Source organism: Caretta caretta, chromosome 1 (assembly GCF_965140235.1).
Source record: "Caretta caretta isolate rCarCar2 chromosome 1, rCarCar1.hap1, whole genome shotgun sequence".
Lineage (NCBI taxonomy): Eukaryota > Metazoa > Chordata > Testudines > Cheloniidae > Caretta > Caretta caretta.
In genome coordinates this window covers 107,743,155-107,770,536 of record NC_134206.1, presented here as the reverse complement: position 1 = coordinate 107,770,536, position 27,382 = coordinate 107,743,155, and the positions used below count along the sequence as shown (strand labels likewise).

Genomic DNA, 27,382 nt, shown 5'->3' with positions numbered 1-27,382 from the left:
GAGGTATGCACCTTGTATCATAATGCAGTTTGAGACCTCCATTCCAAAGTGTGACTGCTTCCCTGCAGAGAGGAGGAGATCTCACTCCTGTTTGTTGATACAGATCACTGGGGTGATATTGTCTGACATTATCTACACCTGGAGTGAGAGGAAGGAAGCCCTTGCACGCAAGACATACTGCTCTCAGTTCTAGTAAGTTTATGTATAGTCTGGTCTCTTTTGGGGTCAAAGTATCCTGAGCAGTGTGGTGACCAGGTGAGCTCCCCACCCTGTAACGGAAGTGTCTGTCAGAATAGTGGCCTTCGGTATGGGAGGGTTGAAGCGAGTTCCATCATGACCTTGTGTGGGTTGGACCACCATACAAGGAAGATGAGAACTCTGGTAAGAACAGTGACACTGGAATCAATGTGATCTCTGCTTGGTGGGTAGATTGAGTGGAGCCACGCTTGCAGACATCTCAAGCTTGGAGTCTGATGAATGGTGTCATGTAGCCATGTGGCCTAGCAGAGAGACACCTGCATATCATAGTTTGCAGTCTGCTTGTAATGTGTGAGATCAAGTTGCTCATTCAATAAAACTTGTCTGTGGGGAGAAATGCTCTCATGGACACTAAGTCCAGCATCACCCATATAACAAACCCCTTAAGGTGGTAAGGAGGTGCCAAAGAAACCTTATTTCTAACATGAATTCCTGGAAAAAGCAGCCTACAAGGAACCAGTTGTCCAGCTATGGGAACACCATATATCCAGTGTGTCGTATTTGAACAGTTACCACGGCAAATACTTTGATTAATACCTTGGGTGCCATAGCCAGCCCAAAGGGGAAGACACAAAACTGGTGGTGCTCTTGACCAACCATGCAGTGGAGGAATTTCCTGTAATATGGGTGAATATCTATGTGAAAATACGTGCCCATCATGTTGAGAACTGAGTCACGTTCCTTCCTGAAGGAAGAGGATTATAGATGCTAGCATAATCATCCTAAATTTCAGCTTTCAAATAAATATATTGAATTGCCAAAGGTCCAGGATGAGTCTCCACCCTCTGTCTTTTGGGGGGGATTAGGAACTATGGGCTAAAGAACCCTCTCCTTTGGTATTGAGGCAGGATGTATTCTATCACTCCCTAGAGAAAGAGGGATTCCTCCTCTTGTTGAAGATTTAGTTGATGAGAGTGGTTCCCAGAGGGTGATCAGTGAGGTGGCTTGTGAGGAGGGTAGGAAAGAAACTCTACAGAGTACCCGAGATGCATAATCTCCAGAAACCAACTGCCCATGGTGATCTTGTTCCAGGTGTGGGCAAAGAGAGTAAGATGGCGTCCAAAGATGATAGGGGAAGGAGCAGGTAGCATCTGTGGTGGTGCATGGGTCTCAACTTTTATCTCAAAATTGGCCCTGGGCCTGCAGCTCTGAGGAGGCAGAAGATGTGGCAGTCCAGGGAGCTGGAAAAGAGGACTTCTTAGTCCTTTGTTATTTATGTGGAAGTTTGGGTAGATGCTGGTAATATGGAGCATGTGAAGGGGTGCCTGTGGCCTAAACGATTGTCTCTGGTGTCCTCCTGGGGTCTGGAATGCAAATCCCTAGGGATCGCAGTGTGGGCCATGAAAAAAGAAAAGGAGTACTTGTGGCACCTTAGAGACTAACAAATGTATTTGAGCATAAGCTTTCATGAGCTACAGCTCACTTCATCGGATGCATGTGTGAGTCATGAGTCCTTTAGAGAGCAAAGAGACTTGTCTGTCTTCTTGTTAAAGAGATTGGACACATTGAAGGGAAGGTCTTGAATGGTGTTTTGGACTTCTCTAAGAAAGCATGACAATTGGAATCAGGAGTCCCTTCACACGACGAATCCTGTGGTCAAACTTCTAGATGACATATCTGGAGTCCTAAAGAGCTACAAAAAGAAAAGGAGTACTTGTGGCACCTTAGAGACTAACAAATTTATTTGAGCATGAGTTTTGTGAGCTACAGCTCACTTCATGGGATGCATGCAGTGGAAAATACAGTGGGGAGATTTATATACATAGAGAACATGAAACACTGGGCATTACCATACACATTATAACAAGAGTGATCAGGTAAGGAGAGTTATTACCAGCAGGAGAGCGGTGGTACGGGGGGAACCTTTTGTAGTGATAATCAAGGTGGGCCATTTCCAGCAGTTGACAAGAACATGTGAGGAACAGTAGGGGGGGGGAATAAACATGGGGAAATAGTTTTACTTTATGTAATGACACATCCACTCCCAGTCTTTATTCAAGCCTAAGTTAATTGTATACAATTACACAAAGTAAAACTAAACTAAATCTCCCCACTGTATTTTCCACTGCATGCATCCGATGAAGTGAGCTGTAGCTCATGAAAGCTTATGCTCAAATCTGTTAGTCTAAGGTGCCACAAGTACTCCTTTTCTTTTTGCGGATACAGACTAACACAGCTGCTACTCGGAAACCTAAAGAGCTACGTTCACCACCAATCTTCTCTTGTCTATAAAAGATTGGAAATGGGCTCAGCTTTTCATGGGGAGTTTATCTTTGAAGTCTGCAAGGCTGGTGTCATAAGTATAAAGGGAAGGGTAACCATGTTTCTGTATACAGAACTATAAAATCCCTCCTGGCCAGAGGCCAAACCCTTTCACCTGTAAAGGGTTAAGAAGCTAAGATAACCTTGCTGGCACCTGACCAAAATGACCAATGAGGAGACAAGTTACTTTCAAAGCTGGAGGAGCAGGGGGAACAAAGGCTCTGTCTGTGTGATGCTTTTGCTGGGAACAGATCAGGAACGCTCTTCAGAACTCCTGTAAAAAGTTAGTAAGCAATCTAGCTATAAATGCGTTAGATTTTCTTTTGTTTAATGGCTGATAAAATAGCTGTGCTGAATGGAATGTATATTCCTGGTTTTGTGTCTTTTGGTAACTTAAGGTTTTGCCTAGAGGGATTCTCTATGTTTTGAATCTGATTACCTTGTAAGGTATTTACCATCCTGATTTTACAGAGGTGATTCTTTTACTTTTACTTTAATTAAAATTCTTCTTTTAAGAACCTGATTGCTTTTTCCTTGTTCTTAAGATCCAAGGTTTTGGGTCTGTGTTCACCTATGCAAATTGGTGAGGATTTTTATCAAACCTTCCCCAGGAAAGGGGGTGTAGGGCTTGGGGGGATATTTTGAAGGGAAGATGTCTCCAAGTGGGCTCTTTTCCTGTTCTTTGTTTAACACGCTTGTTGGTGGCAGCATAAGGTTCAAAGACAAGGCAAAGTTTGTACCTTGAGGAAGTTTTTAACCTAAGCTGGTAAGAATAAGCTTTGGGGGTCTTTCATGCAGGTCCCCACATCTGTACCCTAGAGTTCAGAGTGGTGAAGGAACCATGACGTGTAGGTATTAAAATTATTTTTAGCTTATAGAAATTGGTAACTACATATGCAAAACTGCAGACCTGTGGAGAATACCTTCCTCCCAAGAAGGTCCAGTCTCTTTGGGCCCTTTTCTGAGGGAGTGGATTTCTGGTAGTGTGACCAAACTTTTGTAGCTGCCTTTATCACTAGAGGATTAGGGCCAGGGTCGGGAAAAAAGAAAGTCATCTCCTTTAGGAGGAACAAAATAATGCCTCTTTGGTGTAGGGACACATGATGCTAGTGTGTGCCCAACTGTTCTGGACAGTTCCAAGATAGTCTTGTTAATTGGAAGGGCTATTTTGGTCAGTCCTTGTGGCTGTAAAATCAATAGGAGTTGGGGGTTTTGAACCTCTTCCAGTGGGACCCTGTCGCTGACGATTTACAGGTAACTGCATAATCTAGAGAAGACAAAGACGCCCCCAATGGAATGCGCAGTACCAGCTCTGGCTCTTCTTCTTTGTACACCGAGAGAACCAGATGATGAGAGAGAAGAGGAAAACGACTTCTGAGAGGAGTCTATGCACCTGCCCTGGAGGAGCCAAGGGCCCGGGTAGGGCCAGAAGACGGAATCCATCAGTCTTGGCAGCCTGCAAGGGAATCTGTACCACCTCTGTATGGAGGGTTCATATCCAGAGGGATGGTAAGCATAGCCTCTCGGCTATCTATCAGGGCTCCTGGGCCTTTCTGGAGATACTATCTCCTCCAATTCCTCCACTTATGAGGATGGTTCAATCAGTAAAGGTGATACGATCAGTACCGGGGTGCTCTGCCCAATGAAGAAAGCTGCTCCTGGGACATTGAGAATGGTTTCTGCTGAGGGGTAAAGACATCTCTCAGAAGTGAAGAGCCCAAAAGGAGTGGGGACAGCAGATGGGGAGAAATATATCCTCTGGTGTTACAAAAGTCTCAATGCGGCCCAGAGTCTGAGGAGTTCCCATGGGAGCACCAGAAGGACCCAGCTCATCCATCATAGTCAGTTGTACTTTGGCTAAATGAGGCATTACTGATTGGTGCTACCTGACCCGCACTGGAAGATGGGACCAGCAAGCACCTATCATTACATTTTGCTCCCGCTGACACTGCCAGATCCCTCTTCTTTTGTGCCTTGCCCTTGAGCCTGAGGGTCTTTGGTGCCAGTTCCATGGGATCCATACATGACATCTCGACTGACCTGGACCAGCTCGGGGAGGAAATGCAATTTTTATGGACAGTCCTCTGCAGGGATCTGTCTTTGCATGCATGAGAGTGCCCTCTTCTCTCATGGGGAGCCCTGTGCAAGGAGTCTTCAGGCTTCAGTGGCAGAGGCTCCACTCCAAGGCTCGTGCTTGGAGGGGTGCTGCTAGTTGGCTGAGTCAATGTACAGTGGGGAGGGGAAGGGAATCTCTTGGGCCTGGGTCAGAGCAGGGCCTCCTAGTTTCCTCCATCAGGAACTTAAGTCAGAGCTCTTGGGCCTCTCTAGTTCTGGGTTGGAAAATCTACAAATGCTGCACTTTGCAGAGATGTATGAATTACCTAGCAGTACAGGCACCATTGACATCACTGATGGAGAAGGAATGAGGGAAGGCGATGCAATTCCTGAATCCTGGGACTCTGGGTATAGTCCGAATGGGGTGGAAGGGGGAACTATCCTATACAGACTATACACTATAATAACTATGATTTACAAACTAGATAAAAGCTATTTACAATTAGTTTATTTTACAGGTTGTTACTGTAGGAGAACATAATTCTGGCTCAGGTCATGAGCCAATAGGAAGGAATGAGAGGCATTGACCTACACCCCCTATTATAACCTTAGTTGGAACACAAGGGAAGCTACTGCACATGTAGGTCAACAGGCACTGCTTTGAAGAACTTCCAAATTCATGTGCATGGCGCACATGCGTACCCATGTGCAGAATACACATAGGGACCAACATTTGAAGTAAAGGATTTCAGCTGTGTCCAACTACATACTACTCTAACTGAGCTCCTTGATAATCCCAGCCATGAAGGTAAACATCTGCTGCTACTCATGTTCAATTAATGTTTTAATTTATGATATTTTAAAGACAACAGTGATATTTTAAAACCATGGAATTCCGCAGACAACATTTCAGAGACCCTGGTTTTCTGATTTTAGATTATTTGCAACAAATATCTAAGAATATCAAGTCAGGAAATTCCATATTTGGATGCTGAGAACAAACTCCCTGATCTTCCCTCCTGGTATATAATGATACCAGAGATCTTACATGGAGATATACTCTATCATAGCTGTGCTATTGTTTTTAATATTTGGAAGCAATAATTTGATCTTATTTTGATACAATGAAACTGAACAGTTGAAATGGCAGCAATTGTGAAAAATAATGATAGTATAAGGCACGAATTTTGGTCAGTGACAGTTATTATTCATTCAAATAATTTACCTAGCAATGTGGTGTATTATCCATCACTTGAAGTCTTTAAATCAAGACTGGATATCTTTGTGAATGATATGCTTTAGCTCAGCCAGAAATTATAGGTCAACCAGAAGTTAATCACTGGGTAAAACTCTAGGGCCTGTGTTTTTTCAGGAGGTCATATAATCATGGCTTGAAAATCTGTGCCATACCATATTTTTCTGCCTCCGATTTTTTTAAATTCCCATCACTTAAATGTCCAAGGGCTCATATAGATGCATATGTGCAATGTAGATGAAGTTTTCAAAACTATGAGTAAGAAACACATCATTATGAAATAGATGCAATACTAACCTACTTTAAAATTCCAAATATTGTACAAACCAATAACTGGATCCTACTTTATGTAGCATGCAGACACACTGATTTCAATGGGGCTCTGCACAGATGCACAAGTGGGGCCACCATCCCCCATCCTGCAACTGCCTCTGTATAGGCAGACCCTTGTACCTGCACAGAGCCCCACTGAAGCCAAAAGCCTTAGATCCCAACTTGCAAATATTTATGTACTTCATTGAGACTACTCACGTGAGAAAAGTGAAGCAAATGCATGTTCACAGGATTGGGATCTGAATCAACATGTACTTACCAGTGTAATTCCTTTATCATTCTTCTGATTCACGCTCCCTCCAACCAATATAAGTTGTTTGACATCTGCGAACATTGTCATAGGTCTCTGAATCTTCATCTGGCGCAGTGAGTTCAGATCCACACCTGTGCAGAAGAAAATAAAACATTTAAAGAAAAAAGGCTAAAATCTTCCAATTTATTCAGAGCTTCAACTATGAATTCTTATTTTGTTTTGGTCTTTTGATTGGTAGGCACTGAATGAACAGAATGAAGGGCACGTCTAAATGTTCACTTACAAATGCATCAGTTGTATAATGTCAGAGAAGATTATTCACTTCAAGTGCATGGGCCTGACTCTCTTCACATCAGTGTAAATCATGAATAATGACACTAAAGGCCATGAAGTTGTTAAGGTGTAAAATTGGTGCAAATGAGAAGAGAATTAGGCCTGATCTCTGTCCTGAAGGTCTTTCAATAGGAAAAGAGCAAAACTAGGGTGGAGGAAAGGGGTGTGTGACAGGGTGTACCAGGCATTTAGTGCCCCCTGCTGGAGGCCCTGTCACCTCAGCGCACCCCACTCAAAACAGGGCAGGGGGGAAAGAACAGTGGGTTTAGAGCTCTAAGAGATCCCTTAAAATATCATCCAGGATCAGTTGCTAGCTGAACTGTTAAGAATTGGTCCTCCAGTGGCTTGAAGGACCAGGAGTGGGCAAAAGCCAATCAGGCCCAGCACACAAGGTAAAAAGGGCTGTCTGCCTTCCTCCAGGGGGCAGTTCTGGGGAATCTGGGAGAAGGGAGGAAGGATCTTCCCTATCTTAACCCAAAAGCCCTGCCTCATCAGGGCCTAACACTAACTGCCCCTTTTGACAGTCAGCAAAGTACCGTTTTGTTCATATTGCAGAACTTCAAGCCCAGATCGCCATCTCAAGTTGGGTATCAGTTTGCCTGCTGTAAAATGAAAGGAAGCTAGCTTTGTGAGACACTCCACTGGTTCAGGTGAATCCATGACAAGGTACAACAAAACTGTTTGGTGATGAAGTTGGCAATTAGTTACATTTTGATAATACAATATTCAATCAAGATACTGGACCTGATTCTCCACTGCCCTGCACCCTGTATGGTCATTTATACCTACAAAAGGAAAATATGAAATGAGCATACAATGTTACTCTTCTGTCGAGATACTGTTTTAACCCAATTTGCATGAATGTAAATGGCTACGCTACATGCCAGGCTGGGGAGAATCAGGCCCATTATTTCTTCCTACCAGCCTGCTCCACAAGGCTGCCTCGTGTTCTAAGTTTTATTTGCATATAGATATTCAAATAGTTCCAAATCAGGTGTGGAGTTCCAAATCAGGAGTGTTAATATTAAAAGCCAGTGGCCACATTCACTAATTCATATCTTTATACATTTCTCTCTCTCTCTCCTCATAGCCACTGCAGGACAGTACTATTAAAAAGAAATACAAAACTAAACTGAAGAAAATTAGACTGCTGTATTGGGAAAATCTCATATGTGGGCAAATCCTGCCCTCCTACATTAATGTAACTAATATACAGTTAAAAAAATCCAGAATTAAACATTACACAGGTGGTTTATTTTCCACCATCAAAGTAAATTGATCCTGTTTTTTTTCTCTCTCTATCTATATCTATCTACACATTTTAATGAAGACTTTAGCTTCTATTTTGTGTTCAATGTTTATGAAATGTACAAAAATAAATTGCCCACACTTCTTTCCTTACTCATTTAAATAGCCCCATTTTGCTCAACTGGGCCTCAAACTTGCCCTCATGGATAGTTGCTTATGGATCAGGGCCCTGGACTACTCATGAAAGTCAAGAAAGATTTGACACAAAGGTATTCGCAATTGTAACTGTGGAACTCAGCACGTGTAGTACTATTTTATTAGCATTTGGAAACACTGCTCCAAGTAGGAATCTTTAACCATATCCTTTTTCATATATCCATTTTTATAGAGTTTTATGCTGCTACTATTTTAATTTACATTGGCCTGAAGCTTGATATGCAGGATGTCAGCACAATTGCAATGTTTTCCTGTACAAAATTTGATATAATTTGCTAAGCTATAGTTATCTTCATAATCAGCATTATTGGTAGTTAAGAAATGGTTTATGCATGCACTCCTTTTAATTCTAAAAGTGAAGGATGAATTTTCACATGTAGGATGTAACAATATTGTTTTTGGTACTGTATTTTAGCTGGTGCAGCATCTCACTGACTGAAAAGAATGAGATAAATCAGAGTTAGGTGATGTCTGACATAAGGTTTAACACCTAGAGACAAATCACACCAATCTTACTCATGCAAGTAGTCCTTTGGCAGTCAATGAGACTATTTGCATGAGTAAGGCCAGAGGAATTTAGTCCATTAATGGTGATATTGTGCCAATGAAGAGCAATATGTGCTTACTTGCTATTGACTGACAGTTGTAGACAAGAATGCACTTTTAATTTCATACAGTAGTGAATACAGAATCTATGCATTATTTCTGTCAGAACAGGGGGTTTTCCTATGTCCAGATTTGCATTTCACAATCACAGATTAAACGAGCTCAATAAAATGTACAGGTACAATCGTATCCTATGTACTGTCAATTCTACTTCTTCCTGTCATCTTTTCTCCATCTTGTCTTTTAACAATAGAGTGACTGACTGTTGTTCACCACCCAAATCACCTTCTTATCCCAATGACTTGACTCTTTTATAAACACCGAGGCTTAATTAGCCAAACTTTTATGGGGGCCTAAATAAAGTCCAGACCACCAATTATTATGTCACTTCATGGCATTCACTTCAAATGTTTTTCCCTCCAGTTCAACACACCTATAGATATGCAGACTGAAAGACGTTAGAGGTGAGGGGTGAAACATGAGTGACAGTGATAATGCTTTTTTTATTGCAACTGATCTGTAGTGCAGAGAGATTAATTGTGAAAAATGTTCACACATAATAGGACTGAAATATTAAGCTTACTACTGAAATTTGAATTTTCATTTGTTTCCTCTTCTCAGTTCCACCAGCAAACAATTATGATAAAAAATCTATTTCAGGAGGTTGTTCGTGGTTACATGCCTCTCAAGCCTTAATAAGAGTAGCAATACCAATGTAACAAATGTAGCAATTAACTAGAAGACATATATATCAGCCACTCCACCACCATCAATATTCATGGCCCCCAGACAAAAATATTGAGACAGTAATGTTTAATTACTATAATGCCTTAATTTCTTGCATTATGTAATGTTTAGTAAGCAATAAGAAGTTAGGGTTGGCGAAAAGTCAGATTTTTTTTGTCTTTACAAATACTCAGGTAAGCTAAGTCTCCTCAGCCTTTGGAAAAACCTAGTTCACACTTGTCATACTAGGAGGCTTGCCACAGGCATTATTAGCATACTCACTCCCCATACTAATAATGTAATACCTTATCCTTTATATCTTACAGGGCATGCTTTGAATAATCTTATATCTTTCAAAAGGTCCTTGGAAGCATCTTGCAGCTGCAATTTTAACAGTACTCTGTAGAGGGAGGAAGCAGGAAAATACACTCACCAACTATATATATTCTAAAACAGACATTGTGACACTGTACTCCTATGCTCATCCTTTTTAGAAAACTATGATAAATTTTGTACAATGTATGCCTTCTGAGGTATCATTTGAAAACTCATAATCTGCTGAACATTGTTTCCTAGTAAACTGTGTGCCAATATTGTATGCAAAGTTATAAGATTTCACTATATAACGTTGAAAACCAGTTCAAGCTTAGAAAAGCAGGCCCAAACCAGTTACCCAGGAAACAAAAAAACAAATCAACACCTCAGCCAGGTGTCAAAGTCAAGTGGACCATCTCCTAGCTAAGCAGCCATTCTTTATCAGGAAGAAGAATGTAAGGAAAAATTTTATATATTAGCAATGGAAAACAACTGGGGGTTCCTGAAGAAACACTGAAGTGGGGGAGGGGTCCTGGCCTGGAGGCTTCCAGCCAGTAAAGACTGTTCAAAGCATATGGTGAGAAAAACCTCTGCCTTGAATCCATTTAACTTAGCAAGCTAAATGGATTCATTAGTTTGTTTTATTTTTTATTTTCTTTGTAACAAATCTTTTATCTCTCATTATTTGTAATCACTTAAAATCTATCTTTCTGCAGTTAATACACTTGTTTTATTGTTTTATCTGAACCGGTGCATTGGGATTGAAGTGTCTGGGAACCTCCACTTGAGATAGCAAGGTTTGTGCACATCATTTTCCACTGATGAAATGACACTATGAGCTGGTATTTTCCAGGAGCTGAGCAGTATGAGCTGGGCAGTATAAGATGCACATTTCTGGGACTGGGAAGTTTCTGGTGTCATCATGTATGTAATTCATGAGTGACTGACCAGAACATTCATGTAATTCAGCTGTAATTTTACATGTAAGAGGCTGTCTGTGAGCAGGACCAGGAGTGGTCGCTCGAAGAGCAAAACAGTTTAAAAGGCATCCCAGGTTGGAGATTTGAGGGGACGCAGCAGTCCATCCATCCAGATTGTACCTGTATGTGTCTGTGACATTCCCCAATGGATGGTGAAGCTGAACAGCAGAGGTTGTAGTCAGCATGAGTTTGAGATGGCTATATTAGTCACAATTAGCACATCCACAAGCAAGTGATTAAATCAAGATTGGATGTTTTTCTAAAATATATATATTTTAGGAATTATTTGGGGGACTTTCTATGGCTTGTGTTACACAGGAGGTCAGATCAGATGATCACAGTGATCCACTCTAGCCTTGAAATCAATGAATTGTGCAGGTTTTCACAAATGGATATCAGCCAACCACCTGTACCACATCACACCACACTGTGTTTTCTGTATATGTCACACATTTGTATCTTACAGATGGCTGAGAGTTTTAAAAATGTTATTAGGACTGTGGAGTGTTTCTCTCTCCCACCCCACCCCCCGCATCTTTGTCATGAGTCTGATTGTACAGGACTAGGAAGGATCTATTACAGGAAAAGCAAAATCATACTATAGCTTTCTGATTCTTAAAAATTACAGTTTTAAGGTCCAATATTTTGGGAACCTGCAGAGCTAGGAGTGAATGCTTCCCCAGGGAGAAGCTGGGAATATCCTTTATAAAATATACTTGCATACACAATTTTATGAGGGTGGGACAATGAGACCCTCATAGTCAAGTTCATATATAAATGAATTGCTCCTCATTGATCAACCTTGTTATACAGGATAAGAATATGGTTTCCCCCTTTCACTCTCCTTTGCTGTGATGCCTACAAAAAACTTGACAACAGTTAGGCTGCTGGTGTTCTGAGACCCCTGCCAATCATGCTGACCAATGTCTCACTGTTTCTTTGTACTCCCCTGTCTGTCTGTATCCTTCTGTTGTGTGACTGTATCTACCTGTATTCTGTCCTATACTTATACTGTACATTTTTTAGGGCAAGGACTGTTCTATGTTCTGTGTTTGTACAGCACGGAGCACAATGTGGTCCTGGTCCATGACTGGGGCTTCTAGACACTATGGTAATACATATAATAATAAAGGGAAAAACACCTGTGTTACTCATACAGTAAGATTTGCTGGCTGATTCATTGAATGACCCTCATGATCCCTTTCAATGGGAAAACACCATTTAGACATTCAGTTTGGTTGTGATGAGTGTTAATGAGGTTAAATAAAGGAAGAAAACAAAGCTGACATATACAGGGGAGCTAATTTCTTATTAATGGGATAGGTGGAAAGAAAATTATAAAAAAGAAAGGTACATCCCAAAATACACTTTTACAAAAGGAGCTACAAAACACTTTCATTGGTGTTAGGAGCTGGGCTCAACCTAGTTATGGGTTGAGTTAAAACTTCTTTCAAATGGATATATGAATGAGTCCCCCATTTAAAATGTGTAGCTTATTACAACAATCTATCACCCACTACCCATCACCACCCCAGACTTCCCCCTCCATAAAATATAAAATACATGTGTACAGTGATTGACAATAAAAAGTCAGTACAGAATTTAACAACATTTACCTAAAATTTACCTAGGCCACTGTGGAGCTGGGCATAGGAACTGAGCATCAGTGACTGGCTTTCCTATGGTCTCAATCCCCCTGCTCTCCTGGTTCCCAGGCATTGTGGAGAAAGATATAGTCAGATCTGAAAACAGAGAGCTGGACTTGCGGGGAAAAGGGCAAGGTGATGGAGGCAATCGATTAAACCAATGAACTTGGAGGGGGAGTCTGCAACTGGGAGACGGGTGCATGGGTAATGGAGGAGACTGGGACTGACTGGTTAAGGAAAATTAGTATCATTGTTATGTTGGAGGGCCTTAGTGACTGCCAGCAAACAAGTCTGATCTATGGGCCATCACAGACCTCATTGAAACTGATGAGTATGCTAGCTACCTATCGGTCAGGCTACATGGAAAAAACAATTAAGCTCCTTTATGAGTAAGATAGCTGAAATATTAAAAGCATTGCCCAATGCACTGGACCTCATGAACAAGAGCTGGATTTCACTGGCTGAACAAGAACTAATTCAAGGCCAATAAGAGGGATTTTCCCTTCGACTGACTGCAAACACATGGGGTGGGGCATTGATTGGTGGACCCGTGTGTACAAAAGCAGAAAGCCAGGATAAAGCATTGGTAGCATGGCTCTGAGAAGAAGCCAAAAGAGAGAATTTATTTTGGGAAAACTGCCTCCTGTTGTTTGTTCCTACTGCATTCAGGGAAACAGGAATCTGTACATTCTTTGTAAATAAACAGGATTTACAAAGAAATACCTGACCTGGTCATCAATTTGTCTCCCTAATGTGAACAACCCAGCAACACCCTGAATATTGGCTAACCACTTGGGCCAAGGGGCAACATTGTAATTTATTATTTATATTACCTTAATGTCTAAGAACAATGGCATGGACAAGAGCAAAAAGATAGTCCCTGCCTACCAAGAACCTACAAACTAAGTATAATACAAGAGACAACAAATGTATACGGACAGACAGAAGGGTGTGTACAAGGAAACAGTAGGACAATGTTGGTAGGAGGATAGGCAGCGGCCTCCGAACATAAGAGACCTAACTGTTATCAAGTGTTTTGTAGGCATCACAGAAAAGGACACATTTGAAGAAAGATAAGGAGGTAGCTTATGAAAATGGGACTGGGATGAGGAATCTGGGAGAGTTGGGGAAACTGAGACGAACAGTTCATGGTGGAGAAAGAGGGAAGACAGGGCTGGGACAAGGATAGGTTGGAGGAAAACAGGGGAGAAAGGGGTCAGAAATTTGGGGGAAACGGTGGGAGAAAGCCTGTGCCCATCAGAGCACACTACTCTAGAGCCTGGAATGGAATACAAGAATCCTGAGTCTCAGTCCTCTACTGTTAGCAAACATCTGTGAAATCCACTGGCAAAGTGTCTGTCTTATCCTCTTTCCAGTGCTAGTCCAGGTAAAGGATGACAATCTACTACTGCTCTCAGCTAAAATGTTAGCTCAAGTGACAGAGGTCTGTGCTGTGGATCTAAAGATTCTGACCCTGCTGATGACCCATGTGGATGTCAATATGATTCTACATGATCAAATTTCTGGTTGTTGGTTTTTTAAGTTTGCTTTTTTAAACACCTAGGAAATTACACACACACACACACACACACACACACACACACAGCTACATTAAAAGACATTAAGGTTGCAAATTCAAGCACTCATTTATTTGCATCAGAATCACAATAGAGGCAGGTCTTGAGGAGAGACTTGTAGGAGGGGAAGACAGTGGCCTTATGAACCATTTTAGGAGAGGTATATAGATGTTTCTGTAAGAAATTGGAGATGCGCAAAGATGGGTTGATGTGGTCAGAGTAATGGGCAAGGAAGATTATCTTAATTTCTCCATGTGCTTAGAATAGGATATATGCATGGCTGAGTTCTGCACTGTGGTTTGGCTTACAATACCCCTTATTATTTGCTCTTCACATATGGATTTTTGTTCACATAAATATTTGAGGAACGGCTGGTCTTAATTTAAATACTGGACCTTACATATATACAAGGGAATCCACATGTGCAGTATATCTTGTATTCATTATTCACTAATCAATAAAATTTCTCAGACAAGAAGATAACATTTTCATCCAGTCATAGAGCAGAAACAATACCATGTGACTTAGGTAACCAATCACACCTCACAAAGAATAATCAAAGTGAAGAGTTTGAGAACAACCGCCTGGTTGAAAACTTTTCAGCCAAAATGTTTGTGGATAACAAACACATGATGAGCAACAAGGATCAGTTTGTAAATGATTCACACAGAAAAAGTAATCTAAATTAGACTCTCTACTTACAACTGATAGTTCAATGAGCTGTAGTGCTAACATGGTGACATTTTATTCACTTCTAACGTGTCTCATAGGAGTATTGTTAGGATGCATTTTTATTAATAAAAAGCTCTTCAAGAGCCTTGCATGAAAGATGCTAGAGCAGTATTATTATCAGGTGCTGAATTGCTCAACTCCAACAATTTATTTTCAGGAAAACACTTGAGATAACATACTGTTTACTTTTTCTCCTTATTTGAATTGCAGGAACAGGGCTTTCCAATGAGACACATTTCAGTATTAGAACATATTGGCCAGCATGAATATTTTTTTTCAAGACAATGGTTTTGAATAAAACAATGTTTATTAATCAATATATTTGTCTGAAAAATGTTCATAACTGGGGCTTGTGTGGTATCTTTCCCACACAAGTCTTCCAGGGCTTTCAGAGCAGACATTTCCAGGTTTCATGAACGATTTTAAAGGTTTTATTTTTTGACCTTTTTCATTGTGTTCCATTGTCACCTTTCAGACTAGAGCATTTTCTAAATCTCATGGTTCACCTGTCTTTTCTGCTTTGCCTTCTTCACTTCTGAACTCACTTTTCCCTGTTCATATTACTTATCTTGCGTTGTTCACTGCTGGTTTTAAAGAAGCCTTAATGCTTATTTGTGGCTTCACTTTTTCTGTCTGATGTCACAGGGTGTCTTCAGTTCAAACTTCTATACTAACTATCAGCTTCTCTTTAGGATTCTACCTGCTGTTTCAAAGCAGAAATAAAACCCCAACAGTTCTATCCTGTCTGCTCCCAGAGGAATGCCACTGTAAACTAATTGCCACTCCAGTTTGCTAGCATAAATTTTGACAGATTATACTCTATTTTTTTGCAAAAACTGGACCTTATTTAGAGTTGGTGTCAGTGGAGTTAAATTACTTAAATGGAGTAGCACTCACATCAGAATTTAGCTCTTTACTTTTTACATTGTGACCTTTAAAGGTCTTTATTTCCAGAGTTCAGGCAGGACTTTAAAGACCATTACCTTAACATTCGAAGTACAAGACATATGTATTATTCCCACATCTGGAGTAATAATAAAAAAGACTTGTTAGGTACATTAAATATCTAATATTATCCAATGGCCAATATACTCGAACAATTTCTTTTAGCTTGTTCATTGCATAGAAAGTTCTGTTAAACGTAGGAAAAACTTACATAATGAGACTAAACCATTTATCTTGCACATGTACTGTGTGGAAAGGTATAAAGCAACAGTAGTCTTGAGGTAGCTAAAACAATGATATAAATGTAGATATTTCTTTAAAAATAATTTCACAACAAATGCTTTTTTCCTTTTTTTGTTATAGCAGCTTGAGTGTGTATAAATTCTCATTGTACTATAAGCAGAAAGATATGAGTTTGTTTTCAGATATACAAGATAGAGTTCAAATTTGTGTTGCCAGTTCTAACAAACCAGTGCTTTGTTTTCTAAGATTATATGATGATGAGGCATTTTGAATGCACAATTCTCTTAAAGGCTCAAGCCCAAGACACAGAAATATAAAAAGAATTCTCCTATTTTCAGAAACAAATTACACAGCAAATGTGTCACTGTCTGCCATGTGTCAAAGATGGAAGCAGCAAGTTGCATAATAATTTGCTACTCAGTTCTAGTTTCACCTATTCATATTTGAGTCATTTAATTGACAATGCAACTAAATACCATGAAAGGATGTAAGAAATGTAACACTTTCCAAGTATTAATATTTAATTCAATCTAAGGGAAGAAAATAAACATAAAGATCATACACCATATCAGAGTTTTACTGTCGCAAATTTTACTGGAAAACATTGTGCATAAGTAAACAGAAGGAACCTGTATGTGAAATGTAAGTAATAATACCATCCCTTTTAAATGTATTTTATCAATCAACTTTAAACCAGATATTTTTAATGTGCCACTGAAACACAAAGTTTTGCTTTAAAATCAAACGTTGACATAATTATAAATGAAGATTGTGCTCAAGAAAGGGGACATGTTGGCATTCCCAAAGACTGAAGTCATCTCTTCATAAAACAAAATGAGACAAAGTCACAGTGAAATCTTTCACACACTTCCTAACCAAGACACTTCAAACCTGTTCTGGAGTGAAAGGGTAGTCCTGTGTACGTCAGGAGTTTTCCTTTGTGTGTGGCTACACAGGACCCCATACTTTCAGAGGATCTGTTCTGTCAGTATTGCAGTGCAGAACACATTGAGCACCTCACAGACTTAACCTGTCATTCACCCCATGCCTCAATCCTGAAAGATCAACTTGGCAACCCAACCCGCACCACCATGGCAATGACTAGTGGACCAAGCCATTTGTGACAGGGTACAACAGCACTCCCTTGCCCAGACCCTAAAGAGTTAATACTGCAACCAATTACACCTGAACTGTTAGAGGGAGCAGGGGAAGTATAAATGGCTGCCTAGGAGACAGCAATGGTGAAACATCTGAGTGTGAGCTGGAGCCTTGCTCACAGGTCTGTATGTGGAAACTGCTGGTTATAGATGCTGTTTGGGTATTTCTTACTGTTTAGACTCTTCATAAGTTCTCATAAAGGTGTTCCTGAGAAGAAGGGCAAAATCTCTAACTGAAGGCTGTTGTATTTCATGGGCTAGGAAATCAGTGCACCAGCCCACCCCACCAAAACCCTCATGATGCCCCCACTGATGAATGACATTCTCAATTCTCCTCATAGATGACAAAGTCATCCTAAAGCCTCCCTAGCTACCAAACCTTCCCTAACACACAAATATACGATGCTGCTTGCAGAAGTCTGCACCAGGCCCATACATCTTGATCTTCACTCAGAGCCCTGTAAATCTCAGGGATGCCCCTGTATGCACCACATTCTCAATGCCACTGATGCACATTACCAAGACAGAACTAAAACTAAAAGAGCTCTAATGAGAGGACAAGCAGAGAAATCAAGTTATTTCAGTATGTGCAAAGAACAACTGCAGCTGATACAGATGAAACAGAGGGGAACTGATGTGCACTATGCACAGATTGTGAATGATGTGAATGAAAAGAGAAGCAGATGGAAGGGATCAGCAGAAATGACTTTAACAAGGCAACAAAATTATATAAACAGGATGAAAACTTAAAGACGTGTTAGACTGCATTCATTCTTATCATAATTGCTATATATTTTAATGACTACTAGCGATAGATGACATTATGCCTGGATTTTCCGTCACCGCTCATGATCCTCTCTGTCTTCTTCTTGTTTTTCCCCCAGTCCCTCCTTGTCAATTTCCTAAAGTGCCACAATTTTCCTCTCAGTATTGTGAGAGGAGATAGAAGTTTAAGATGCACTGTACAAAAGATATAATGAGGCAGAACAAATATAGCACTGTTGATATATTACAAGGGCAAGTTAAAGCCAAACCCGTGGGAAAAAAATGCAGAAATTGGGCTTGTTTTGGCTTAATTGGCTAGTGAGTTGCTTGTTGACTAGTTTTTGGCTTGTAACTTGTTGCTTGTTTGGCTTGTTGCAGCTTGTTGCTCTTTTTTTTTTTTTTTTTTTTGATTGGCTCCCAGCAAGCAGGGGCAAGGGTGGGGAGAGAGTCGGGGTGCACAACGGGCCCACCACAGTCCTAGAGTGCATGCTGGGGGGATCTAGTCACCTAGAGTGTTGGGGTTCTTAGGGATTGGCTTGTTTTGGCCTTGTTTTGAAATGGGATAAGCTTGATTTTTGGCTTATTGTGAAAGTCAGGGTGCTTATTTACCACATAAAAGTTGGCAACTGTGGTGGGCATGCCAGGAATTAACAAGAACACAAGGAGCTCATTCCACTGAATTTCTGTGTGGGGACAAGGCACAGTGGCAGTTTCCAGTCGCTTCTAAACACAAGCACTTCACAGAGTGAAGGCCTCTAAAGTGCTAGTTTCCCCAAATAGTCAGACAGGGTGGGAAGTTCATGGCCCTGTTTGTCACTATACTCTAACCAATGATGGAAGAAGAGAGCAGATAATGAACTTTCTTCAAGGAGGGCACAGAATCCACATTCTCCCTATGCTCTAGGAGGCACTGTGTCCACTTAAAGCACAATGCTTCCCAAAGCTCCCACTGGGCACTAGAGTACCACCTCACCTCTCAGTTCAGGGCTGTGCCTTAAATGAAGCCTTTCACAACTGGAAGCACCTCTCCCCAAACATAAAGAATGTTTAGGGTATCCAGAGGATGTCCTTAGGCAAGAGGAGTCTGCTTATTGCTTTCTTCAAGCAGTGATTAATTTCATTAGGAATTACAATGCCACTACAGTAACTATAATTAAGCTGAGTTTTATTGTGACTTCTGTACAGGAAAACAGAATATGCAGAACATTTCAAATAAATGTTAGCCCTGTTATTTGTGTCTGAAAATCCACAAAAATGGGTAATATCCCACAGAATGTATGCCTACATTTTCAAAGCAGTTACCAGAGATTTAACTACTTAATTCCAACTTCTTTTAATAAGAGCTACATTGTTATCTATTTGTGCATTAGTGCATAATGTCCTGAAAAGTCCCTTGTTCAAGGAGAGATCAGTAATGAAAACTGGATTTGGAATGTGAAAAAATGTACAAAGCTACTAAACCTGCTCAGATAATTAAAGAAACAGACAGATACCATCTTGATGTCTTTGGAATCCATGAGTGTAGATGGACAGAGTTGAACAAACTACACTTTAGAGAAACAAATAAAACCATCATCATCTCCAGGAACGTGGATGATAGACATGAAGATGGTGAGAGAAGCAATACTGTTGAATGAAGCATAACAGGCACTAACTGAGTGAAAATCAGTCAATGAATGAATGATTAGATCTCGCTTTCAGACTACATTCTTCAAATTAAGAGTTACAGAATGCTATGCACCAACCAACAAAAAGCTAGATGAAAATGATGCTTTTTGTGATTTGTAATATGAGGTGTTAAGCAAGGTCCCAAAACATGATATCCTAGTGAATGTGGGTGATTGTAATGCAAAGGCTGGAAGTAACAATGATAGTTTGGATAAAACTATGTGCAAGTGCGGCAAAATGGTAAATAATTAGCAGAAATCTGTGGTGTGAATAATCTAGTGATAGATGAAACAATATTTCCTAATAAAGAAATTCATAACATGACATGGAACTCCCCCAAATGGTACTACAAAGAACCACGTAGATCACTTCTGTATTTCAAGAAAGTTTTACAGCTTGTTGGCAGATGTATATGGGTACACAGGAACAGGTGTGGGAAATTACCATAATCTTGGTATTGCTAAACTAAAGATCAAGTTAAAGGGGAAGAAGAAAGTTAAAAGAAGGCCACACATCAACAGTGCATAATTTGAAGACCGAAACACAAAAAAGTGCTTTTCAGCTTGAAATGAAGAATAGGGTCAGTGGTTCTCCTGGGCTGAACATAAGAAAACCAAGACATTGATACTTTGTGGAAAAACATCAGAAAGTGATATCTAGAAAGCGCAAAGACCATTCAAATAACAATGAAATATAAAAGGGAAAAATGGATTACTAATGCAGCAGTGGAAAAGAGAAGTGTAAAGCAAAACTTATCAGTGCTAACACATGTGAAGAGAGTAGCAAGTGGCAAGAAGATAGAAGCTCTAGACAGAGAGGTAAAAAGAAGTGCTGGAAGAGATAAAAGGGCATGTGCTGATAGCAAATATCAAGATGCTGAAGATGCTAACCAAAGATTTGACCTTACAACCTTGAATCAAACAGTTTACAGGAAACTTTACCAGTACTGGAGCCCTATTAAAGTACAAATGGAAGAACTCTTAGTAGAGAAGGAGAACAAAGGAAAAGATGGGCAGAGCACTGTCAGGCTGTTTTAAATAGACCAAGATCAAGCAAACTACTAGGTATATGTGATGAAGACCTACCAATAGAGTTTGATATTGATTTAGGAGTTATTACAATGGAAGAAGGTAGAAAAGCCATCAGTAAACTGAAAAATGGCAAAGCAGCTAAAGAGGATAACATTACTGCAGAGATGCTTAAAACAAGTGATGAAACGATCTCCAGACTCCCCTTGTGTTTTTGGATAGAATATGGAATGAAGAAAAGTACCCAACCCAGCAAAAGAGCAGCCTTATAGTAAAATTGATAAGGAATGGTACCTTATCAATTGCAATAAGTGGAGAGGAATCACGTTACTCTCAGTGCCTGGGAAAATCGTATGCAACATTATCAAGAAACAAACAGAACTTCAAGAAAGGAACAAGCAGTTTTTAGACCAGTGAGGCCATGTGAAGGCCATATTGTTGTTCAGACATATTATAGAACACAGTGCGGAGTGACAAGCACTTCTTGTGATAAATGTTATAGATTTCCAGAATGCTTTTGAAGCATCACAGAGACAGTCTTTGGAAAATTGTGGCATACTGTGGACTACCAGCAAAAATAGTTATCAAGCATCTATATGATAATGACAAATGTACAACCAGAGAAGGTGACAGCGTTAGTCATTGGTTTGCAGTGACCACTGGAGTAAGGCAAGGGTATATTATGTCCCCACTCTAATTTGCACTGGTCATTGATGATGTTGTGAAGAAAGTAACCATCGAAGAAAACCAAGGAATTTTATGGACAAATTTTATGAAGCACAATTGGATTACCTTGCGTTTGCTGATGACATTGTCCTGGTTAATTCAACACATTGCTTAATGGAAGAAAAGATCCAGCTTTTGGCAGATACAGCAAAACAAGCTGTTTTGCTCATTAACACGGAGAAAACAAAATATATGACTTTCAATGTCCCAAAAATTATCATTAGAATGGCCAAAGGAACACTAGAAGTAGCAAATCATTTTACCTGTCTAGGGAGTGAGATGTGCAATGTTAGTGACATTGTGCCAGATGTTAGGCAATGAATATCAAAAGCAGCCAACAACTTTCATAACCTTGAAAATATTTGGAGAGGAGAAAATGTATTTAAATCATGGTATCTTCAGCAAATCAGGGAATATTAAAAGGTAAAAAGGAAGGAGAATATGCATCTAATACAATTGATGTTATTTAGCACTTCAGGCCTTCCCCAAAGTAAACCTTGTTGTTAAAATGAACAGTGGAGAAGGGAGTTTGTTTCAACAGATTCAAGAGAAACTTCTCTGTCAGATCTCAGATTCTTTAGTCTTTTTGCTCAGTTTTTCCCTCCATCTCAGAAATTTTTTTTCAGGGACTTCTAGAAATACCTTGAATATAAAAATGAAAAACCTCATGACGCTCTTTACAAATCCCTACTTTACGGGTTGGGAAGAAATTTTTCCCCAAGTCAGATTGGCAGGGACCTTCTGGGGGTTTCACCTTCCACTCTGCAGCATGGGGCACAGCTCACTTGCTATGATCATGAGAGTATATCTCATGTAACCAATTCCCTGCTATTGCAGGGGCCTCGCGCATTGGTGCGCCTTATTCTCTGTCTGTGGCACGTAAGAGTTGAGTCTCCTGAGGCTGTAATATTTTGGACCAGTTCTGGTTACTGAGGGAGTGTCTGTGTGGTGTTTAGGGGCCTATGACATACAGCTCAGACTAGATTATTTGACTTTAAACTTTGTGACAATGGCAAATAACCACCACTGTTTTATTACCTCCATTGATGGCCTTGTCTCTCATTATGGGACTGCCATTTTAATTATATTCCCCAGCAGAGGTCCAATAATTGGACTGAATAACTCTGCTCTTCCAATATAAAGTATTTAGAAAACATTTTAATGGATTATGTTCTGATTAAAGATTAGCTATGAACTGAGCGGGTGATAAGATCTAAAAATAAAAATACACAAAACTTAGCTTACTATACCTTTAAAGCTCTCTAATTACAAATTTTTTCTATACCTGCAAAGTTAATTGTTCCAATACTACTTTGAATCATCAGACTGGGAAGACAGTAGCATTCAGTGTAATTTTTAACTGAGCCTTTAATTATATGTAATTAGAGGCCGTTGTTAGAATATTTTCTGCATTCCACTGCCAGTTTCTTTTAATGCTAAAGTCAGATGGTATGATTCAATGGAAAACATCAAGAGAACATCTTAGGAATTCACTGATAGAATGGAGAATAGTTCAAGGCTTTTAGTGGTGGTGGTGCAGGGGAGAGGCTGTATTTGTGTCATTCACAAAATCACAAATTGAAGGCTGTGTGAACTTACTGTAGGTCAAAAGACCATACTTCAATGAGAATGTATGGCACTAATCAGAAAAAACAGCAGAGAGATTAATTTATGTATGTAATTAACTGCAGAATTCTTATTAACAAGTGACTGGGCCCAGGCTATTGGAAAAATGCATCTTTGGTAAAGGATTTTGACGTGGGTCTAAATCCTGAGTTTTGCTTTGCTGACTGAAAGATGAGCACCAACTTGGCCTACTGTTAATTATTTTGAAAACACAAAATGGATAGTATTAATCCTGCTGTCTCAACCAGGCCTTAACATACAAGTTTAGGATAAATGTGTAAACGATGAAAATATTCTGTGATTATACTGCTCAATTTTTTTTTTTTCCATTTAGTGAAATTTGCAGTTTCAGGAAGCTGGGTTGTAGTATGATATGTATGAATCCCACAAAATGGTTAATCATCTCTTCAACAGTTGACAGGTAACAGTGCCCTGTCCTCAAGGTATGTTCAGCCATTGAAAGTGTTTGATATATAATGTTGTTATCACGTGTCATTGCTTTGTATGTTGTCATCACTCAATAAGATGCTATGGAGATTCTCTGAAAGCCATCTTAACTGGTCTCTCTAGCTTAGGGAACACTCCAACTCCCTTTTTCATGTAGTTATGCTTTTTATTAAAGAAGTTACTTTTTCTCAACTTTCTCTAGGCCTGAATAGTGTTACTCCAAAAATAGCCTTTTGTTCAGAGCATGACAGGGGTGGGGGAGTTGGAATCATGCACTCTTTTCTTACAGCTCTTGTCATTTCACAGAAAGAGCAGAACCTGGCATCACTTTCATTCCCGGTGATTCAGTAGAACTCATGCTTCCCAGATTACCACATATCCTTTCTTTAATGTTTTCTTTTTTCAGTTGTCATTTTGATAAAGCCAGTGGACTGTTTAAATAGTTTGAGATGACAATTAAAAATAAAAGATCTCTAACTGCAGAATGAGTGCACCTTGGGATGAATATATCACAGACTGGGTCTGTGTACACACTACAGCTCAAGTCGGTGTAAGTTATGTCTCTTGGAATGTGAATAAGTCACCCCCTTGAGTGACATAAGTTACACCAACCTGAGCGCCAGTTTGGACAGCACTGTCGCCAGGAGAGCTTCTCCCGCCGACACAGCTACCGCTGCTTGCGGGGGCTGGAGTAATTAAGTTGCTTAGAGCAGCGGCCCGCCAGACAGTTTGTTTACATTTGCACGGCCACCCTCAGCTCCCAGTGGCCGTGGTTCGCCGTTCCTGGCCAATGGGAGCAGCGGATTACCCTGACGGGCCGCAGGTTGCCCACCACTGGCTTAGAGCATCTGTACTAGCAGCATACAGTGGCACAGCTGCATTGGGAAAAGTCCTAACCCTATTGAAGTCAATAGGAGTTTTGATTTCAGAGGGGCCAGGATTTCACTGAGTTGCAATCAGAGCCAGATGTATCACTGTTTAATTTTTTCCCTACAACAACCTCCCACCACTCATCCAGAACCATGGTCTTTACGATAAACTCTGCCCCAGCTGTACATTTTGTCGTACAAAGATACTGTTCCATAAGTTGTCCTTGAATCTAGAAAAATTGGAATGCATCTAGCAAATCTCTTTGAAATGAGCACCAAAATATTTGCCATTTATATTTTATGTATTTCTCTTTTATAAAGCAAAATAGCACACAGACAACCTGACTGGGGGGTGTGACAAGATAGCCAATATTAGTATGGTGGGTCCTGTGCTTTTCTTGGTGGGGGGCTAAGATGCCACCCATTGCCCCTACTCTTGGGGCCCCAGGAGGGTGGTAGAGGAAGGAAGCGGGGGAGGGGTCTGGGTTTGCTCCTCACTCTGAGTCCCAGCCCCACTCAACCCCTGCAGGTTCTTACCGTCTTCCCCCTTGGGTGGGGTACCTTCAGTCCTTGGACACTGGGGAAGGGAGTCTCCCTCCCCTGTTGGGGCAGGGTCTCCCTGGTTTTTCTGGCTCTCTGTTTTTTCAAAACACACCTCCAAACTCCAGTCCTCTCTTCTTCCTCCTCCTCTCTGACTGCCTGAAGCAGGGGGTTTTAGTAGGTTCCTGACAGGGCCTTAATTGGCTACAGGTGCTCCAATTAACCTGTAGCCACCCCCTCTAGTCTACAGGGAATCACACCTTAATTAGCCTCAGGCTTATATATTTTCCCTCGACCACTCTCCCACTGCTCCGTGGCCCTCCTGTATCACAGGGGCCAGAGAACATTTTAATGAAGATCCATTGGAACTGGTAGTATAATAAGTAGAATTCATTCTGCTGTATAATATGCATGCTGAATGCAACTTTAGCCAAAGTTCTTGCAGCCCCAACTCTTTGCATATTGCAGTGCAACGAGGATTCAAGCAACTCATGCAACTGGCAAACACACATTAATCTAATTTTCCAACAAGAAAGTTCTTGAAATGTAAAAAATTGTCCAAGCAACAGGAAAACAAAATGATGGAAAATATCATGATATGTGAACCATTGGAAACACCACTGATTATATTTGTATACCCACACATTGGATATCATCTTCTTGTCAGTTTAATTCAGCTTTTCTCCCACGTGTCCATTGGTAGGATGCTTTGTCACATACATAAATTGCTTTAGATCTCACTGCAATGTGAATGAATGTAAGTGTAACAGAACTGACGTATTCCAGCCAAAATATTGCTACAGATATTGCTGCAGATCTGATACCTACATTTGGAATTAAACTAGTGAATTACAAAGTATCCCTGATATACGATTGCTGTCATCTGTCATTAAACAATACAAATCCACGTAAAATATTCTATCAATGCAAAATTAAAAGTTTTTTAAAGTCATAAAATTTCATATACATTATTTCCATTGGGAATAGGTGCATGATCAATATTTTACAGCCTGTAAAAGAAGACAATCACAATAGCCTGAAGCTATGCTCCTCGCATTTGAAAGGGAAGCATAGCAACTACAAGTAGTTACTGCTGAATGTTGTAAATTCAGATTGTACCTGGATTTGACATGCCAAAATTGTTTGTTTATTTAAGTGGTTTATCTGCTAAAGTACCCTGGCCTGCTTCTCTGCACTGAATTAGCATTCTGGTGTCTCCATATAAATGGACAGACGATCTGAGATGGTTACCATCAGAAACCATCTGCTGGTTTTCCAATTTCTCTCCCTCTCTCTAAATTCTGGTGCTGTGTGATATTCACACATAGTCAGCATTATTGTGATTGCACCCAAACCCACACCCCTTCTGAAAAAAGCTCCTTTGACTTCAGTGCTGACTTACATCAGCTGAAGATCTGGCCTCTTGTACCTCCCTCTGCCCCCCAAAAGAAAGGGTAAAAAATCCAAAATAAGAGCTGACCTACCATTTTCTTCCAGGTATGTCAGAAGGATGCAGCTGGATTCTGTCCCTTCAATGGCATAATCAAGAGCAATGTTTCCATTAACATCCTGCAGCAGCACATTGGCCCCAGCCTAAAAGCAATAATTAAGAACATTTTATATCTTTATATCTAAAAGCTACAGTTAAAAAAAGTTTTCAAAAGTTGTGAGTACACCAATATTAGGGCCAATTTACTGTTTCTATAGGCAAATATGTAAAACTCAGGGGTCTTGGATAGTTTCCAGAAGTTAGGCAAATGTCTTTTGTTCTGGACAGCATTTTATTTCACATTGTGGATTCATTTGAAAATGAAGCTCCAAATGAAAAGTGAAGATAAAAACAGAACAAACAAAACCCACCTTTGTCACAAGGTTTAAACAATGAACGTGAGTTTGATGGTTTACAGTGAAATCCCTAAAGGACTGATGTCCATATTACTACAAATCCAACTCAAAATTTGGTATAAAGACAGATTGATTAAGAGAGGCCCAGGGATGTCAGGGGGAAATTATGTCAGAAACTATGAAGCCACACACTTCCTAGGTGGTAAGAACCGTGGGAGAATTTCATATTTTCCATGTTAAGGAGGATTAGTCACAAGTCGCAATATGGTGGCAAATCTAATCCTATTTTTACAAGAGATTTGTGCTATTCCATGAAAAACAATTATAATTGTATCACTGAGGAAAGCCTGATTGCAGTAAAGGGTCCTGTATCTTCTTTTAGAAAACATAACTTCTATTCAGTTTAAGTATTTCTCCCTGTGGCTTTATCAACAGCAATTCAACAGCTTTTTCAACAGCAATTCAAAACAAAAGTGACTTCTATTACATTTAATTACTTTTGCTTGCAGCTTTCATTGCGTTTAAGGCCAGAAGGGACCATTAGATCATCGAGTCTGACCTTCTGGATAACGCAGGCCATAGAACTTCACCCAGATACCCCTATATTTAGCTCAATGACTTTAGTGAGACTAAAACATTTCAATCCTGAGGAAACTAAATTATTGTGTGCCACAGTCAGAGAACAGGAAAGGCCAAGGTACCACCAATTCCTGAGGCCCCTGCAAGGG

The 27,382-nt window shown here is 40.2% G+C and overlaps 1 protein-coding gene across 13 annotated transcripts in view; it reads right to left on the bottom strand.

The window, feature by feature from the left end:
• The window catches only part of MYO16 (myosin XVI), a 602,174-nt gene that overhangs the window by 348,685 nt on the left and 226,107 nt on the right, over positions 1–27,382 (bottom strand). For 12 of the 13 annotated variants that reach the window (XM_075129773.1, XM_075129766.1, XM_048854910.2 and 9 more), the window contains 2 exons: positions 26,294–26,402; positions 6,423–6,547 (listed from right to left, as the gene is read on the bottom strand). In XM_075129773.1, coding sequence (XP_074985874.1) covers positions 6,423–6,547; positions 26,294–26,402 — 234 coding nt within the window. The remainder of the gene's footprint in view (positions 1–6,422; positions 6,548–26,293; positions 26,403–27,382) is intronic. The other variant, XM_048854997.2, reaches the window with a different exon arrangement.